The sequence below is a fragment of the Rhynchophorus ferrugineus genome, unplaced genomic scaffold (genome assembly GCF_030347505.1).
Source record: "Rhynchophorus ferrugineus isolate W39M unplaced genomic scaffold, kcgeb_rfMv2 rfM9, whole genome shotgun sequence".
Lineage (NCBI taxonomy): Eukaryota > Metazoa > Arthropoda > Insecta > Coleoptera > Curculionidae > Rhynchophorus > Rhynchophorus ferrugineus.
Genome location: NW_027472588.1, coordinates 2,838,397 through 2,860,019, shown reverse-complemented (window position 1 = coordinate 2,860,019; position 21,623 = coordinate 2,838,397). Strand labels below are relative to the sequence as shown.

Sequence of the window (21,623 nt, the reverse complement as noted above, 5' to 3'; positions counted from 1 at the left end):
TTGAACAGTTATAATTCTAGACAGAGAAACAGGATTTCTAACAATGTAAAGTTATGAGATATGTATAAGTATACGGAAAAACCGAAACTAGACTTAGATCAAAGGGATTGGTTTATCGGTCAATTATTATCCATATTTGGTCTTATGAACCAACGAAGAACTGCACTATACCGTCGAAATCAAACGAATCTAGAAAGTTATCCAAGGTTTCGGGCGTTATACATCCTGAAATACGTCCAAAATGTCATCCTTGACTACACAAGACCTCAAAACACCGCTCAAATTCCCATCATATCGTCCCAACCTAACATCATTTGATTGAACAGTTATAATTCTAGATAGAGAAACAGGATTTCTAACAATGTAAAGTTATGAGATATGTATAAGTATACGGAAAAACCGAGACTAGACTAAGATCAAAGGGATTGGTTTATCGGTCAATTATTATCCATATTTGGACTTATGAACCAACGAAGAACTGCACTATACCGTCGAAATCAAATGAATCTAGAAAGTTATCCAAGATATCGGGCGTTATATATCCTGAAATACGTCCAAAAATGTCATCATTGACTACACAAGACCTCAAAACCGCTCAAATTCCCATCATATTGTCCCAACCTAACATCATTTGATTGAACAGTTATAATTCTAGATAGAGAAACAGGATTTCTAACAATGTAAAGTTATGAGATATGTATAAGTATACGGAAAAACCGAAACTAGACTAAGATCAAAGGGATTGGTTTATCGGTCAATTATTATCCATATTTGGACTTATGAACTACCGAAGAACTGCACTATACCGAAGAAATCAAATGAATCTAGAAAGTTATCCAAGATTTCGTCTTGAAACCGATAAACAGCAACATGAAGCAGTACAGCTACTGAAGACTGAAATTAATTGGGATACTAATAACTAATATAAGATGTAAAAAAACTGTATACAAAACCTAATTTACTTTTTTGTCACCTCAACATAAATGTTGTTCAAGAAATAAAAAGACAATTAATTATCACTAGTACCGCTATTAATTGATTATTTTAGCTTGAATTTTTTTGAACAAAAAACAATATACAAAAAACCCATTAAATGATATAGGAAAAAAGGAAGCATGGTTAAAAATAATAAAAGCTGATTCATATTGTAATGATAATGTGATGTATACTTAATTGGTCAGATCAAAGTTTGTCTAAAAAAAATAAATATATTAATTCACTTTGAAAATTTCATTTAAACCTTCCAATGTTACTAAATAGAAATGAAAATTAACCAATTAAAATATTTAGAATAGAAATTAAGGCTCGAAATTGAATGTAATAACCAGTAAAATGCAACAGCACTTTACTGAACTGGCATAGAACAATTCGCCTTAACAACAAAAAATACGCACACATCTGGTGTTACATGTTAGTTTATAATAACAAGCCGGTAGAAAAAAAAAAGACAAACGATAATAGCACCAACCAACTCCGACGGATTTCGCACTTGTTTTTACCTGAGGCACCTTCACCACCTCAACGCCACTCACAACTCCACTATAGCTACTCTGCCGGGTTGTCCTCCCTGATGATGGCACGCGGTCGGACGCTCCCCCCGGACCGAAACGTAAATCTCGCCGCCAGCTAGCGTTACCGTCGATAAATACGTGAAGCCGGTAACGACGATCTAGTGGGCCTAGCACACGTCGAAAATTTTTGAACGACTACCGCGAGTGAACGAGAGGCAGGGAGAGAGTTTTAATTGGAGATTGTTGTTGATCGTCGCGCGTCAATTGACGATGGAAAACAAGAGAGGATCACGGAAATCGACGTTCACACTCAGACGGGTTAGATGAAAATATTTCGCGAAATCCGAATATTTTAGAGGTCGAGATATGGATGCGTATGGTAACGTGAAGACAGGTCAGGATTACGTAAAGTACTATATTTCATTTATGCTTTTTTTAATGAAAAAAAAATAATAATGTTAATATGGCGAAGGAGCTAAGAAAATTCTGAATATATCGGAAAATATGTTGTTTTCACTCACGAAACTATTCGTACGTGATAATTAAATAAAGGGATATCGAGTCACACGGATCTATATACTGTAAAAAATAATATCGCCCGAAGAAATCTTCGAAAGAAAAAAAAGCGGACAGGAAAATAGGAAATAATTTAAAAGATAGAATTCATATCAAAATTCTTCGAATCTTTACGTCATCGCGTTCAGGATGATGTAAAATATAGCATTTGTGTTTTCATAACGATAAAAATATTCATTAGATGAAGGCGAATATTTGGCGAAGGCGCCGAACCTATAAACACCCGGCCCTATAAACTGTAAAGCACTCAATAATATTTGAACGAAAAATAAATATGCGAGCATAAAAGCGGAAATGAAGATAGATATAAATATGACAGAATATATCGAAAGATTCCTCGTCTCCTTATACTGTCGCGTTCAGAATTATGTAAAGATCACGTATCATTTATGTTTTTTAATGAAAATAATAATGCTAATTTGGTGAAGGCGCTTTAGGCCAATGGTACTGTTTGTGTCTCTTTATATAAACATTTAACTGAAGAAAAAAGAACATTTAGAAAAAAATATATACGAGTAAAGAGACGAAAAGAAGACAGAAAATATTAAATACGACAGAATGTATACTATAATCTTATACTAGTAATTTATGCGTTTTGTAATGAAAAATATTATAATGTTAATTTGACGAAGGATTTATTTGGCGCCCACAGAATTTGCGATACCGGGAAATACGTATGCCTCTCAGTATTGTCTTATTCACCAAACCCTCTAACAAAGGAATATCGAAATAGATACATGGGGAAGGTATTATAAAAAATGATATTGCTCGCAAGAGAAAATCTTCAAGAGAAAAAAAAACGCGACAAAAGCGAAGAAGAAGACGGAAAACAATTAAATACGACCGAATTTATGTCAAAATTCCTCTTCTCCTTACTTACTGTCGCATTACCCCCATATTCTCGCTCGAAAACATAAATATAAATAATCTAGTAGGCGGATTTTGAGGATTCCGCTTCTAGATAAAGACGTACGAGTGATCGATCGATTCCGGCTCAATCCCTTTTAAACCTCCATCGCTCCGCGAGCGACGGATCATAAACATAACCGCGCTAAAAATAAACCGTTCGAAAATAGTCAACAATAAACTTTGCATCCCCATATAGCGACGTAGAAATAAAAAAACAGAAAAAGTCACAAATCAAAAACAAGAACATTATCGAACCCATGTCGCCAGGATCCAGTCGCCTATATCGAGAAACAAACATTTTCATTAAACGTGTCTCCCGAGTTGTCCAAGTTAGAAAAAAAAGGCCCGAATCCAGCGATCTCGCCTCGCCAAACGAAAATACGACTCGGAATTCGCAAACAACTTGTTTTCACGTTTTGTTATTCTATAGCGAGAGAAAAAAAGGCGGAAGCCGGCCTTGAGACCTAAAAATAGACATTTTCTCGGTCACTTGGCGGATGCGCCGATATCCGATAATCTCGTTTAGTAAGCGTTCCGTAGACAACCGGAAATACTTAAAAAAGGCGACCGCTCTTTAGCCCTGTACATATGCAACCAATAAAACAGTTCAAAAATTGAAAATAACCAATACTTACACCTCGGGAATCTCTGAACAATATGGCGGCATGGTGTGGGTCTAAGAAGGCATCGGATGCTCTATGTATATTGGTTGGTATGATTGTACCTACAGATTGTCTTCGCCTGTCTGGATCCAGAGACCGTTGTTTCAGTTGAGCACCTGAGGAATAAAACAAACGCGTTAATATACAGTTCAATTTACAGTACGAACATTTTCTTATTAATAGAGCAAGGTTCTGTCCCGTGTAATACTAAAAGTTAAATTTCAAACACTGTAATGACAATTTGGCGAATGCGCCACATCATACATTAAACAATTTTTTTCTTAAAAAGTTAACGGTGTTGTTAACGCCAACCCACCCGAGAAAGAGTAAAAACATAACATGGTTTATGACTGAATAAACGACTTTCCCCTGTCACAGGGCCTTTAATTTTTAAACAAATAATATGCTTTGAAATTAAAACACTATAATGGTAATTTGGTGAATGCGTGTATTTTATATTTTTAAAATTATTTTTGTTTCTTTCTAACGAAAACCAACCTGAGGAAGAGTGTAGTAACACGTAAATTATTACTAATGAATGAAAACAGTCTTCAGTCACCGTGTTTTTTTATTCCCAACAAATTATATTATCATTTAGTGAAGGCAATTTGTTTTTTTTACATTCAAAAATATCTATTGATATTGTTATGGACACTAATGTAAATTAAGGCGCTACTATTAATGATTTTCTGCTGTAATAAAATGTTTTAACACGCAAACTTGATGATGATCATATGGTGAAGGACACTATGAGTTTTATACTAGAATCAAAGTGTTGGAAACTGTTGTAGTGTTGTGTATTAGTAGTAATATGTCTTATGAGTATTTCAATTATTTTAAAGGATGTTTTTGATAAAGTCCCACAATTATAATTTGGTGAAGGCGCCACAAAAATTATTATTTCATATGGCAAAAAATTAATTAATAATTTTCAAAATTGCTTGACGGGTTATATAATAAATAATGCCCAACAATAGACTATTATTATTCTCATTAATCTCAATAAATATAATATAAGGCATTATGATGATTTGGTGAAGGCGATTTCTTAATTAATAGAAAGTTAAAATCCTACTAAACTGGATGGGATGATCGATTCGTGAAGGTTGGTGCTTTCTCTCCTATCGTTCGTGATTACCGGCGACTGTCGAAAAAGAACATCGCGCCCGTTGTGAGACACATCGAGGAAAAAGTTTGCAATTCAAATCGTAAACCGCCTTGAACTGCCGTCGTCGTGGTTGAGGTTCGTTGAGTCATTCGGCAATTCTGCGAACTTGCATCAGCACAAAAAAACGCGTACGCGGACATTTTAATCGGGCGAATATTTAATTTTATATAAACAATAACATTTATGTTGTAAAGATGCTAATGTCACAGTCCGTTATAGTTAATGTGACAACTATCATAGAGGTGGCTTAATTATGATCTCTTAATTAATTACAATGCGGATTAAAACATGATTTATACAAGGACAAGGGTTTATATAATAAGCTTCCCTCTGGACTAAAATACGAACCGATTGATTCAACAAGTCGCCACGCTTCTTATTCTATACTTGCAATTAAATTGTTTCTTTTTTTGTATATTTTAAAGCCTCCTTTTTACCAACGAGTGTTTATCTGGACTGGACCTACTGTTTAACGTGGGATCCGATCCACGGTCCTCGGCATTAAGCCTGCCGACTGACGGGTGACCAACTTAGAAATTATCCCAGAAGTCTTTCGAAGAGTATGTTGTTGACGTAATTGATAGCCGAATGTTATTGTAATAACGCTTTGTTGAATATTTGTATTTTATTTACCAAGAAATAAAAGTACTTCTTACAAACCACGGAAATTTGGCTACTTCCCTGACATAGCAGTTTCATTTTCTCAATATATCGATATTTTTTGGCATCCATAAATCAGCCTATAAAAATCGCCTAGTTGTCTAACTGTTTGCAAAATGCTTCAAAACATTAGTGATAATAATTACAGGCTATAAACAGGCAACCCTTGAATCCCTTAAATAACAAATCGCTTGTTAATATTTGTGGTTACTCTGATTCAAAATGTCGAAGTCAATAAAAGGCCAAAGTCAAAAACTTGTGTGGAATACTGAAGATACAGAGGAAAGCGGTAGAATTTTGCAAAGAAAAATGTGCAATATAAAAAGGGAGTAACAAAAGAACATAAGGAGAACTTATACTTATATCTATACGTATTATATATACAAGTAAAAAAGAGTTAAATGTAAATATAATAAAAGAACCATATCCTACAAACTATTGCGGCTGTATAATTAACTGTAGTTCAAATTCTTCGATAATATATGCATTAGATGTACTATAATGTTAAAATAAATTGTATTTTATAACATTATTTTTGTTTTTTTAGAGTTTTGTTATATGTTGAAGCCAATAGTTGATGCCAGTTCACTGTTATTTTGGAAGGACTATATAAACTTTTTATTATTATATAAATTACAATATAAAGAACGAACAAACTATTTTTACATAAAAAACCATAATGGTACATTATTTTTTGCGACTAAAAACAGTTGATACTGCTTGTGTTATATTTTACTGTTCATTACAGTAAGTTTCGTATATGGTATTTTATATCGTATATGGTAATTAATATTTTTTGTTGTTTCGAACACACTAATTGCCAAGCCAAGCCAACTTTATTTTTATAAATATAGATGTACATAAACCGAAAATTGGGTAACATCAATAACTTCTGTGACTTGTGTCTGTTTATTATCATTTTTCGATACTTCATAATTTGATACGACATAATCGACACCAAAAAAATGTTATATAACCCGAACTATATATTCAACAACTGACCAGGTTCATAGAATAACAGATGTTGAAAAGATCGATAAGGTGTTCATGATGACCTTCTTCATAAGCTACAGGAAATGTTACCGAAACAACACACTGAATTATTAGAATTTTACATTACAGTCAGAATGTTTAGTGTCCTCCAAGAAGAAGCCAATTTACAATCTACAATAAATGAAGCTGAAGCAGGAAATACCATTATGGTTACATTTGTTGATTATACTGCGATTCTTTCTGTTGGAGACAACAGCGAAGAAGCCACACAAAAATTATAACAGGCAAGTGACAATATAAATAATTGGACTCAAACCTAGAAAATAACAATCAATGAAAGTAAATATGTGCATGTGCAGTTCACGTATAATCAGACCGCATTAGTAACAATAAAAATGAATATTACTGTCATTCCATATAGTAACAATGCGTATCTTGATGCCAAACTTCGCTGGAAGGAATATGTAAAAAAGAAAAGGAAAGAATTGGAGTTAAAATATGGGAAAACGTATTGAAAGAAAATCACATAATAAATTGCTATTATACAAGCAAGTCTTGAGACCCACATTGGTATACGGAATTCAGTTATGGTGATCTTCAATGAAAAGTAATCTAAATACAATACAAGTTTTCCAGAACAAAATCCTGATTAAGTATTGTAGTGGGTGCACCTACAGTACTATGCTACATGACTGATTACTTACACTGAGACCTTCAGATAACGACTGCTAATCAGGAAATTAAGAAAACCACGATGAGACATGAGGACAAACTCCATTCTCATGTCCATATCGAAGTAATACAACTCTTGGATAACACCAGAACAGGACTCAAAATAATCAAAAAGTTTGATCTTGTGTAGTGTAGTGTAGTGAGGTGCATTTAATAGTGCAAAGACTAAGATAACGCCTCCTAGATATATACCTAGATTTAAGTTATTGTAAAAACAAATTGTACGTTAGTCGACAGCGACTAATGATAATAAAACAAATAAATTAGAAAAAAAACCGAACTGTGCGATTTTAGCGGGTCCATATCAACGCTAAAGACGAGAAAACGTTGCGCTTGGTTCGATAATCGCTGAAAATAAATACAAAACGACGATTATAATTGATGATCCCTAAGCTCTGTAGTTATGGTTACGACAGAAATACGAGATAATCTGGTGCGGTCCGTGCCCGGTGATATTTATTGGCAATTTAAATATTAGAAGCTACGTTTTGATTTTTTAAAAGTTCTGTTTTTTGTATCCATATACAAGGGGCTTTCCAAAACAAAAAAGACTTAAAGACATAATATGTTATGTTCTTAATAAAGAGGCTTCCTGGGGCTTTTGACATATATGAAGAAGGAAGAACAATGCTGTCAAAACGCTTTCATTCATTGGTAAATCTCATTTTTCGATTATGTAGAAATATAATAGTGTTAGATCAGGTAAATAGGAAGAGTAGTTTGTCGAAGCAGCGCTGTCTTAAGCTACATCTTCAAATATTTTTCGGTTATTCATCTGAATATTTCTATTCTGCTCTTTGACAAAGTCTCTAGGCTTGGCTGACGTGATGACTTTAGGCGTGACACATGAATTGAATAAGGTGTTAATTTGTTAATTTCATTTAATATGTTAGCTGGTATACATCTTTAGTTAGCCATAAAGCAAAATAGATCAGACTCAAAATCAAAGAACTTTACTGGTTAGTCCGAAGATACTCTCAACTTGGCCAAAAATCGAAGAGATTGGTTAATCAGTTAATTATAAAATTATTCAAGATTTCGTTTTAAAACATGAAATGTACGTGAAAGCAATACAGCTACTGAACAACAGGCAGGAAATCAGGAGATTGAAGCAAACCAAAGCACAATAATATATATAGCGTATAAGTGTTACTAAATTTTACAAAAGTAATAAAATAATTTATATATTGAGAGTGAAACATTTTTGAATGATACAAAACTAATTCACCCACATATCTAACAGTATTATCCATCACCATATATATTTATTATCCAAAACATTGGTTATCATTGAAGTCTTCATGAACACATCATGAAATCTAGCTGACTGTCATTAAATAATACAAATACAGTAATTAGAACACGGTAGTTATTTCAGTACCGCAAGAAGTAATCAAAAGGTGACTCTAATAGAATGCGCTCAAACAGCTCAAAAACAAATGTAGGTTCTAAAGAAAATGCAGAAAAAGTAGGCCCTCAAATTTTATTTGAGTAGGCAATGTTTATGACTATTATGAAAAATGAATAAAATTTTAACTAAACACGGAAAAATCCAAGAGGTTTCTTCATTTCAAACTATTCAAGAAACTGACCTGGAAAGGATCGCTAATACCATTCGCTGTCAAAAAATTGGTAAGAAATTGTAAACCGACAAAATACATCTACAATAAAAAATGTATCTCTAAATATACGAAACTGAGACATTACAACATTGTGATCAACATTTTGAATAGAAAAAGGGACACGCTGAAGAAAGAACATTATATGCTAAAGGGCAAGCAAATAAGGAAGTGGACAAGTTTAGCAATATATAATATAATCGGGTATAAAAAACGCAGGCTATGTTAATATATAAGTTTTATGGGCATATTAAAAGAATGGAACAAAGCAGATTGACCAGACAGACGGTGGAATTTTAGGAAGCTCGCAGTATTGCCAAGGCTGAAACAATTAAATAAATCACTGCCATTAAGGAGCATCTGAAAAGGGCCAAAATAACACAATAAAAAATATAGAAAAGAAAAGTTTCGTGACGGAAAGTGCGACTGGGAAGTGTTGATCACACCAAACAGAAAAACCCACGAAACCTGGAACCAAGTGGTCAAATGAACGAACAAGAGCCCATCTTGACAGAACGAAAGCAATATGGACCGAACGAAGAGAAAAAAAAACTGAAATGTCCCTCTGTTGTACTTTAGATGGTCCAGTAGAGCCCAAACGTGCTTAATAATATATACATAATATATACATAATATATACAAGTTCAAAGTAGTGACAATTAAATACTGGACGTCGCGAAACATTTATTCAAAATTGCCTACAAAGTTAAATCTCTATTTTCTCTGTGAGGGAGAATTTTATTTAAAAAAATATAAAGTAATAAAATCGATAAACAAAATTTTTTTTCTATAAAAATCCGGCTATTATTAGCACACCTCTCGAAGCCCTGCCCCTCTGTATAAGAAAGCAATTATCACCTTTACGGCACAAAAAAAATACGACTTCAAAGAGAACGATTCGAAAACATCTAAAATCCAAATAAAAGTAATTGAACACCGTGTTTTTCTGAGTAAAGTTTGCAAAAAACATCGCCGGCATCGTCAGAGCGCGAACTGTAAAAGCGATCCGATGTTCAACAACGACCAAATGAGGACAAAAAAAATTCCCTTCAGCAAGCAAGCAAACATCACGCATCAAAGCTTTTCGAAAATATTTTCGTAGCTTATTAAAATGGTACGGTTAATATCGGGAAATGTATAAAGGAATGTTGTCCTTTGAGTGTAGATCGTTATAAAAGCGTTTAGGTCCTGTAGGGCGAACGGAAAGAAAGAAATCACCAACACGTGCCTTATATCCTCTTAAATTATGAATCAAAAACAGTTTTAGAAGACGATACAAACCGAAGATCAAGAACTTCTTGTTAGACTTTATTAGTCTATCTTTCTTTGTTAGCTTAATGGTTAAACAGTCTGTATGATGAGTTCAAATTTTAATATTAAGTATTATATATACCACAAAAATGTCCAAAAAGGTATAAAACGAACGAAAAAGCATGTTAAAATACTGTAGAATTAATAATGTTTGACAACTTAAAAACTAAAGATCTGTATAGATCTGTATACTACCATTCGATTTAACATAAAATTCTCTATAACCCTGTAATTTTCATTAACTTGTAATTATTTGAAGGAAAATGAGAACAAGAAATTTAGAAATGATCAAAAATCGCAAATTTTCACGACTATATATATGGAAAAAGTGGTAATTTTTTTTACCTCTTGGATCAAGCTGAAACTCTCGAAATATATGTATTTTGATGCGAAAGAAACGAAAATTCATATTAAATTGTCGTAGAATTAATCATCTTCACGATATAAGACATAAACAGAAAACAACTAATTTTTTGGAAAAACACTTTTCATTGAATAACTTAATAATTAAAAGTTGTACAAAGATAGTTCTACTAGCACTCGATTCAACGTAAAATTCTTTATAACCCCTGTAACACTCATTAACTTGTAATTATTTGAACGAAAATGAGAACAAGAAATTTAAAAATGATCAAAAATCGCAAATTTTCACGACTATATATATGGAAAAAGTAGTAATTTTTTTTAACTCTTGGATCAAGCTGAAACTCTCGAAATATATGTATTTTGAGGCGAAAGAAACGAAAATCCTTATTAAATTGCCATAGAATTAATCATTTTCAAGATATAAGACATAAACAGAAAACCACTAATTTTCTGGAAAAACACTTTTCATTGAATAACTTAAAAATAAAAAGTTGGACAAATATAGTTCTACTACCACTCGATTCAACGTAAAATTCTTTATAATCCCTGTAATATTCATTAACTTGTAATTATTTGAACGAAAATGAGAACAAGAAATTTAGAAATGAACAAAAATCGCAAATTTTCACGACTATATATATGGAAAAAGTGGTATTTTTTTTTACCTCTTGGATCAAGCTGAAACTCTCGAAATATATGTATTTTGAGGCGAAAGAAACGAAAATCCTTATTAAATTGCCATAGAATTAATCATTTTCAAGATATAAGACATAAACAGAAAACCACTAATTTTCTGGAAAAACACTTTTCATTGAATAACTTAAAAATAAAAAGTTGGACAAATATAGTTCTACTACCACTCGATTCAACGTAAAATTCTTTATAATCCCTGTAATATTCATTAACTTGTAATTATTTGAACGAAAATGAGAACAAGAAATTTAGAAATGAACAAAAATCGCAAATTTTCACGACTATATATATGGAAAAAGTGGTATTTTTTTTTACCTCTTGGATCAAGCTGAAACTCTCGAAATATATGTATTTTGAGGCGAAAGAAACGAAAATCCTTATTAAATTGCCATAGAATTAATCATTTTCAAGATATAAGACATAAACAGAAAACCACTAATTTTCTGGAAAAACACTTTTCATTGAATAACTTAAAAATAAAAAGTTGGACAAATATAGTTCTACTACCACTCGATTCAACGTAAAATTCTTTATAATCCCTGTAATATTCATTAACTTGTAATTATTTGAACGAAAATGAGAACAAGAAATTTAGAAATGAACAAAAATCGCAAATTTTCACGACTATATATATGGAAAAAGTAGTAATTTTGTTTACCTCTTGGATCAAGCTGAAACTCTCCAAACATATGTTTTTGGAGGCGAAAGAAACGAAAATCCATATTAAATTGTCGTAGAATTAACATAGAAATCCATAAATTCTTGAAAATTTATTTTTCATTGAATAAGTTAAAAACTAAAAGTTGACCAAGATAGTTCTACTACCACTCTATAAACAGACATTTATGCGAACTTTCCCAACCAACACCCTATATATAGTAAAGAAAATAATTTTACTACAATCACAATTTATTTGTTATGGCAATATATCCGATTCTCAATACGGTTTTCTTTTAGCTTAATATACACCTTTGTCAATATTCAATAGCTCAACAGTTTCTTAGATTATTAATTTCAGATATATCCTCTTCATTGTTGATTTATCTTCACTATTGTTAGACACATATGAGCAATATTCATATTAATTTAACACCTCTCAAAAAAAAACAGAAGCGGTTTCATGTCGACTTCTACATTTTGAAAAAAAACTGGTATCTGTCCCTCAATCATATTTATCAACAAACAAACGTTTATTAAAAATAAACTAATTAAACCGTCTCTAGTATAATACAAATACACTGACACTCCACGTGTGTTATTCCTTATCGGTTAAGACAACATAATTGGGCCAAAAAAACGTATAATGATTCCTGTCTAAATAAATAGGCACTAATTAAATATAGTTAAACTAATAATTATTAAATGCCCTGTCAAATTGCGCCCGACAATGGTGTTTTTTTAATATTATGAATACTATTAATACGTCCAATTATTGTCGAATTTGAATATGTTAAATACCATAATGTGGAATCGATATTTCCATAAATATACATATATAATTACGTGTTAAAATACCGAGAATTCTACACAAAGTCCATGAACTAGTCATAGGACCAATACCATATCTATTCGATATGTCTAATCAAGTAGTTGTAGCGACCTTGAGACATGTCGAATTTTACATCGTGGAATAACGGTCTACGAAACACCCAGAAATCTAATCCCAGATGTTGAACACGGGCGGGGTGCCAGCAGCGCCAACTAGAACCAGACAACGAATAGCTGGCGGCAACCCCGAGACGTTTATCTGGGATGTTATTGAAGGGTATTTCCATTCATTCAGTACTCGACCATCGTTTGGTTTATACGTGCCACCATCGACTGCCCAAGCCTCGTCACCAAGTAACACCGCTGCCATCCGTTTTATCATTTGTATTTTTATATTTTTATATTACTTTGTGGCGATCGCCACGACCCTTTAGGCCACCACGAATACATCAACAAGTACAAAGGTTGGCAACGCCGGTGGATTGGTACCATGCGGTTCCAGGGTATAAAAGACCATCACGACGATGTCTCGCTCTCTTTTCTTTTCAACGTCCCCTTGTAACAGTACCACTTCCACAGCGCTACCGTACTTCCTCTACTTAACCTAATATCCTGTCAATTCTCCCATCGACCACATGTATCAATCGTAAGTTAAAATAAACAACTTTGATTCAGCCAGTGTTTTTAGTTCCTGTGCAAATTTCTTCCAAAAATAGTAGTGAGTGTACTGACAAATGATCGCAGCGGCAGCCACACATTTCGACCGACCGACCGACCCGACGAACATTCCTACAACTTCAATAAATAACGGTCATATAATGTAAACACCACTGCTTCATTTCGTTTTACCTCCATTCACCGAGCCATCTGATTTACCCTAAAGAGTGAATTAATTTAAAATAAAAATGGAAAAGCTAAGGATTACAGGTCTGCAACAAAATAGCTGTCTGATTTTCATCTGAAAACATTCTCGAACCTCGGGATTTTTTGTAAAAGGCAAAATGATAAATTAAGGTATTTTATTTTAAACTAATTTTCTGTCTGGATTGATACAGATACTATCATTCATAATTAAGAACTTCTTAAATTAAAATATGAAGGACATGACTGGCAGGTGTGCCGCAATGTTAATATATCATGTGTGTTCATTGAACAATAAATTCCCTACAATCAGTAGATCAAAAAGAGTTAACCACCGAGATAGTTTACACTTGGTTCTTTACCACTGCTTGCACATGAAGTTGGGATTGATGAAGCACTTTGAAAAACCACTTCCCGAAGGTGGACTGCTTCAAATATATGGTTTCAAAGTTTTCAGGCTTCTCTAAAGCAGAGAAGTAGGAAGGTTTTGTTGGTTGAACCAGACATCGATATAGATATATACATATATATCAATATGGCGAGGAGAAAGATATGAAGATCTATGTTAAACCACTACTGAATTTATACTTTTTAAGATATGTGAGATCGAAATTTATTCTTTGTACAATTTTAAATCTAAAGGCTGTGTAAAAATTGATATACTACCATTCGATTCAGCTTCATAATTCCTGTAACTTTCATTAATCTACGAATATACGAACGAAAATGGCAATAAAAAAACTTCAAAATGATAGAAAATCGCAAATTTTCACGACTATTTATATGGAAAAAGTGGTAATTTTTTTTACCTCTTGGATCAAGCTGAAACTCCCCAAATATATGTTTTTGGAGACGAAAGAAACGAAAATCCATATTAAATTACCGTAGAATTAATTATTTTCAAGATATAAGACATAAACAGAAAAACACTAATTTTTTGGAAAAACACTTTTCACTGAATAACTTAAAAATTAAAAGTTGTACAAAGATAGTTCTACTACCACTCGATCCAACGTAAAATTCTTCATAATCCCTGTAATTTTCATTAACTTGTAATTATTTGAACGAAAATGAGAACAAGAAATTTAAAAATGATCAAAAATCGCAAATTTTCACGACTATATATATGGAAAAAGTGGTAATTTTTTTTACCTCTTGGATCAAGCTGAAACTCTCCAAATATATGTTTTTGGAGACGAAAGAAACGAAAATCCATATTAAATTACCGTAGAATTAATCATTTTCAAGATATAAGACATAAACAGAAAAACACTAATTTTTTGGAAAAACACTTTTCACTGAATAACTTAAAAATTAAAAGTTGTACAAAGATAGTTCTACTACCACTCGATTCAACGTAAAATTCTTCATAATCCCTGTAATATTCATTAACTTGTAATTATTTGAACGAAAATGAGAACAAGAAATTTAAAAATGATCAAAAATCGCAAATTTTCACGACTATATATATGGCAAAAGTGGTAATTTTTTTTACCTCTTGGATCAAGCTGAAACTCCCCAAATATATGTTTTTGGAGACGAAAGAAACGAAAATCCATATTAAATTACCGTAGAATTAATCATTTTCAAGATATACCACTTAAACAGAAAAACACTAATTTTTTGGAAAAACACTTTTTATTGAATAACTTAAAAATTAAAAGTTGTACAAAGATAGTTCTACTACCACTCGATTCAACGTAAAATTCTTTATAATCCCTGTAATTTTCATTAACTTGTAATTATTTGAACGAAAATGAGAACAAACATTTTGAAAATAACAGAAAAAGTGGTCGACATTCTCCAAACTCGAAGCTATTATTCCAGAATAAACATAGCCTGGAAGTATCTTACGGAAACTTGCAACAAATCGTCTAAATCTTCATTATCCACCAGCGTAATAAAACATCCTAACAACACAATGAAAGAAACAACAAGATAAAATGGAAAAAGAGTCCAAAAGATTAGCGATAACGTTGATAAACACATAAAAAACGGACGGTGAAAGGTCATAGGAGCACATCATGTTTCATAATTAAACTGATGAATAATTAAAAAGGCTTTGTTCTGACTTAAAACGATTAATAACGCATGGTGTCATAAATCGTAGTACTTTTATTTTGATCACTGCCTAGATAGATAACGACACAGAATGAAACAAGATCCCACTATTTACTCTCGTCTCTAATCTTGGACAAACATCAGAATTATGTAAAAGTATCGACGATGTCGAAATTAAATTGAACATATTAAAATTACGAAAAGGATTCGTAATTGTTAGCCTGGAAGTGGTGATGACTAATGAAAAAATCTTGCAGCTGTCTAGGAATAATAAACGCTAATGGATATTTATGATGTTCAACGGTGATATCAAAAACAACGTTCAAAAACCAAATATAAAGGCAAGCAGACAGTATGGATCCACAGAGCTAGGCAAAATACAAGCCCTAGTTGTATGAAGATACAAAATACGAGGGTGGTTCAAACATGATGGAGGCAAACGCTGAAGATAGCACGTATGTAGGTTTTGAAGGTCGTGACTTGAGTATGTGACAGCTGGGCCCCTTACGAACAGTGTCGCATAGTTTTCGTCGGGAGCGCATGTTTCATGCACGTGCTACGATCATGAGTGAACGTCAAGTGCCGACCGCCGTAGCGCAACGTATTGTCATTTGTTCTTCAGTGTGGGAAGGCGTTAAAAACACGGAAACTTTTCTGTATTTGCGAAATCAGCGTCTCACGCTCGATATAATATCGGAATTAGGGTGGGAGGTACTGGAACCCCCCCCCCCTTCAAACAGGATTTATCACCCAGCGGCTACCACATGTTTGGACCACTGAAAGAAGTCCTCGGAGGTCAAAGATTCAATACCGACGACGAGGTAGAGTTCGTGCGCACATGGCTGTCCGAGTTGCCCAAGGAATTCTTCGATACCGGCATCAAAAAACTTCCGGAAAGATGAACAAAATGCGTAAGTAGTGAGGGGAAATACCTAGAAATACTGTACATTTTTGTAAATTTTTTTAATAGTAAATATTGCGGATGCACTCAGGAACTGTAGCAACCGCTACAACCCTTTGGACCACCGCTATTACATCTACATTACGTTCAAATGTTGACATGCGGGTGGATTGGTACTATGCTATAAAGAGCCACCACGACGATGCCTCCCTCTTTTTTCCCTACCCCCTTGTAATAGTATCACTTCCATAGCCCTTCAGTACTTCCTTAACCTAACCTAATATCCTATCCATCATCTCGTTGAACACATGTAATATTTAACACATGAAATAAACAAGTTTTTATTTAACCAGTGTAGGGAATGCCTTCTACAAACATAGTAGTGAGTGTTCCGATAAAGAATCGCGTCGCTAGCCACACATTCCGGCCGACAAGACGAAGATTCCTACAATTACAAACTTGTAGAAAGAAACTAGAAGCTATGAAAGAAAGTGATTGAAGAACTTGGCCCTAAAAAGCCCTTTACTGAGAATGATAGTAGGAGAAGTAAATCATACTGCTGCATGATAACACTCGACCTCAGTTGGTTCCGCGCTAAAAAGTTATACCGCGCTAGTCATATTCGCCAGATGTGAGTCCATTCGACTACAGTTGGTTTCGGTTAAATAAGGTGTCCGTATCCCCTAGAATAATGCAAGTTTATTTCGAGGTAACATTCGAATATTACAGAGATAGAGCAAGGTAGTGGAAAATAATAGACAATATTCCCTTGGTTGGGTTCTTTATTATATTTATGGTTAAATGTTCGAAAAACATGCAAAATGCAAGAAGAATACACTTCTGATTATCTCCTTTTCTTTTTCATCCGTCAGTCTTATAAAACTGTTATATAATCCACAATTATATTGCAACAGAACATCAAATATAGTCTATCCTACATTAACTAGCTTCTCCTCTCTCTCTCTCACACTGTCATTCAATAAAATAACCATAACAGCGAAGTAGTGGAAAATATTGGACAATATCTCGATGGTTAATTTCGATATTAAAAATATTTAGGGTAAATGATGTGGCTTGGTGAATGGAGGTAAAACGAAATGAAACAGTGGTGTTTACATTATGTGACCGTTATTTATTGGCTATATAAAAAAATGTGAAAATCTAATTGTAATTTTCACATTTTTTTTACGTACATAAAACGGATGGCAGCGGTGTTACCTGGAGACGAGGCTTGGGCAGTCGATGGTGGCACGTCTAAACCAAACGAGGGATGAGCACTGAATGGATAGAAATACCCTTCATTAACATCCCAGATAAACGTCTCGGGGTTGCCTGCCCGTGTTCACCATCTGGGATTATATTTCTGGGTATTTTGTAAATTCGACATGCCTCAAGGTCTTATATTTATTGTTAAATGTTAGAAAAATCGGTAAAACGCTAGACCAGTATGTATCTAATCATTCTCATTTCATTTTCATCCTCGGTCTTTTAAAACTTTTAGATAATCCATAATAATGTTGCAATAGAACACGAAATATAACCTATCCTACACTAACTAAAGTTTCTGCTTCTGTTAATGAATAAAACGACCATAACAGTGAACGAAAGACATGTTTACACTTACCCTCTTTCAATATCGTGTTGTATATGCGATAGGTCGACTCACAGTCGGTCGCCACTACAGGTCTTTTCGTGTTACAATCGAGCGATTTACTCCTCCCCCTGAAACTATCATCCGCCTCACTCTCACTACACGAGCTCCTCCTGTAACCGTTCTCCGACCTCCAATGGATTACCTTCTTCTTAAAATGTCCGATCAGCTCCTGGATGGAGTGATGGTGATGGTGACTCGCATGTCTCTTTATCTCCTTGGGAGACGAACTGTACTCGGCCTTGGGGGACGTCGAGCATTCCTTGAAACTTTCGACCAACGACGAACTGAACGAGGGACTGCTGTCGTCCGACGGGCTGTCGGGGTAGCTCTCCACGCTGATGCTGGGCGACGGGGTGGGGTGGTACTGGGAGAAATGATGGTGGTAGTGTCCCAAGAAGCCCACGGGGCGGGAATGCTGCGTCGGCGGCGTCATGTCGACGTGATGATGGGACGTAGGTGAATGCTGGTTCAGGTGGAACAAGTTGCTGAAGCTTTGCATTTTTTCTTCTTGGTGTTAGTGGTCCATCGCTTAGTGTACCAGTTGGAACGGATACGTTGTGATCGGTGGTGGTCTTCCACGTTTGGATCCTCTTTCAACTCCTAGAGAAATTACGGTGATATTGATGGGAGAGTTCGTGACAAGCATGGTCACTGAATGGCACGTATGGTCTGAGTCTAAGTTAACAAACTTCGATGCTATAAATATTTCGTAACAATAATTTAAGCTCACCTCACAAAATTATATTTGTAATAAATAAATTCATTACCATTACTGAGTCACTACATTCATTGCATCTCTGTCTACCATTTCTTTTTACTTATTATTTTATATAGACACTGATATATATAGACACTGTGTCTATATAAAATAATAAGTAAAAAGAAATGGTAGACAGAGATGCAATGGTGTGATGCGTAATTTTGTCAAATGTATGCAAAATTCCTCAAACCTCAGATTAAAATGTTGAGGCCAAAAAATGGCCAGTCAGAAAGAGATTGCGTCTCTAACGAGCCACTTCGAACAGGAACGAGATAATGGAGCCCCCTCTTGGCAATAAAATGCGTTAGAGAGGTAAGTACTGATACTGTTAGATATTAAGTTGGTATGGTTTTATTAGAGATATTTTTATGGATATCAATATGGACACTATCATGAAGACTGTATAATTTACTGTAGTTTAAGTCCTTCGATAACATATGCATTAGAGTACTATAATATTAAAATAAATTATATTTTATAACATTATTTTTGTTTTATTTTTCTGATCCTAAAATGTGAACATTTGATGAAGCATCCTTTATATTGTTGCTTACATTGTTGCTCGTCAGATACAGTGTTTTCTGGTTATTAGGTTATTATTTATCCAGATGGATACAGAATATCCTAGCTGATAGCGACTTTTAAAAATAAATGCATAATCTTTATATGCCCAAAAATATCAACTCTGAAGTCCTGTGTCCATGCAAAGACGACAGAAACCAAAACCTAACACCCCCGAGAGGATAATATGGGACAATATTCAGATATTCTCGCCGTGCCATTCCCCAATTACACTAGGCCACTAACGTAGTATACAATAAAAATCATCGTGGTGGCGTAATATACTCCCGGCAGGCGGAAATGCTAAAAGTCAATGTTGCCAAAGTTATAATTAGGCTATTTGTTTTTTGCATGTAATTAATTTTAGAAAAATCATTTATTTAGCAAGACTTTCTGAAATTAACTTTTATATTTTGTTGTGAAACAAAAAATAATAATAGAGTAGATACGATTAGTCTAAATAAGATATGTAATATGTACAAGTAGCCAATATGAATCACAGAATAATACACCATAATTGAATTTTGACAAGATAATAGGAAATTATATATTTAAATAATTTCAATTAATCGTGCACAAAATATTAACATGAGATTTTAGGTACCCGAGTCCTCGATTTCATTAAATATGGAGATGGTTTTTTAATGGGTAAGCCCTTTTTCCATGACATATATTAAACTTGCCTTTATTTGGAAAAATGTTCTATTGCACCTTTTATTGTAAGTTGTTATAAAATTTTATATATATTACATTAGTACTATTGTAGATTCAAATATGTGATACTTTAGTAAGTAGTTCATGGTATAGTTAAGGTTCCTTGTTTTATATCCTTTAATTTATAATTAAAAATTTAATATTATGCTGCATTTTTCTTTTTACCTCCTCTAAAATGTTTCGTAAATTAATATGACATCTTTTTACTATTTTTGAAGGTCATTTTTACTATATATATATATATATATATATATATATATATATATATATATATATATATACATAAACAACTGGCAGGAAATGACACCACATGTTTTCTTGCGTATATCAACAGTAAATAACGTAGCGTTTAGTTCTTATTACACTGAGTAATAAAAAAAGCGTGGTAAACTAGTTGATAATCCTAAAACAAGTAAAAAAAATCCGCCATTGAAAAACGACTGTTTTGCATTGCCAAATGCTTGGAAGAAAATAAACACTACAACTGTTGTTACAAGATGTGACACGTTAGATTATACCGTGCAAATTGCTGACTGATATAAACACGCCGTGTTGCCTTGAAAACTATTTTATCGATAAAAAAATATCTTCGAGCGGCAAAACGCGGAGCTGGCAAATAACTATCGGCCCGAACACGTACTCCGCGCATATTTATTTATCAACCATCTCCTATACACAAACGATAACACGTACCACTGTAATAAACGCTTGGAAATTTATCTTGCTACATTTTAATGGTTAAATATAATAAATAAATTTAAAGAAAACGAGAATTTTTATTAAGATGTGGGATCCACTTTTAATATTCTTGAACTAGCGACCCGCCCCGGCTTCGCAAGGTGCAATGCTGATACTAAATTAAATACACTACAGAAAAAATATGAACGTTGTATATAAAAACATAGCGGCCCGCTCCGACTTTGCACGGGCATAAAATATATATGCCTATGTCACTCAATGAAAACATGATTAAAATCGATCCAGTATTTTTGGTTCATTCATTACTGCCCTTGGCCTGCACGCATTAAATTTGGAGTAAAACAATTCCTCTTCCCCTATACTTACTATGAAGATTTCCTGCTATCTTTGGAATATCTAAATTCATACAATTTTTATTACATTACACATTTTTAAACGCAAATTTTAAATTTGTAATATCTCCGAAAATATTTGTTTAATTTACATGCTGTAAGGAACCATATTGATCTATATTAATTGCACACTGTATTTAAGGTACTTAATTCGATAAGGATTAATGCCGTATTGCTTAAAATAGCTTCGTAAATAAGCCATTTTCTCACGTAAAAAGTAAACAATAAAAATGGTTAATGTGGGTTATCCCTAAAAGATAAACATATACCATCGCGGACTTTTTTGTAGACCTTTTTATGGTGTACAATACTGTAGTACATTATTTGATCTA

The 21,623-nt window shown here is 33.5% G+C and overlaps 1 protein-coding gene and 1 long non-coding RNA gene across 2 annotated transcripts in view; both read right to left on the bottom strand.

Moving 5' to 3' along the window:
* SNF4Agamma (SNF4/AMP-activated protein kinase gamma subunit) overlaps positions 1-21,623 on the bottom strand; it is a 167,229-nt gene that overhangs the window by 36,107 nt on the left and 109,499 nt on the right. Inside the window, exon 10 of the mRNA XM_076414122.1 lies at positions 3,632-3,774. Within this exon, the coding sequence (XP_076270237.1) occupies positions 3,632-3,774 (143 nt within the window). The remainder of the gene's footprint in view (positions 1-3,631; positions 3,775-21,623) is intronic.
* LOC143202545 (uncharacterized) overlaps positions 18,724-21,623 on the bottom strand; it is a 32,524-nt gene continuing 29,624 nt past the window's right edge. Inside the window, exon 3 of the long non-coding RNA XR_013007177.1 lies at positions 18,724-18,765. This is a non-coding gene — a long non-coding RNA (uncharacterized LOC143202545). The remainder of the gene's footprint in view (positions 18,766-21,623) is intronic.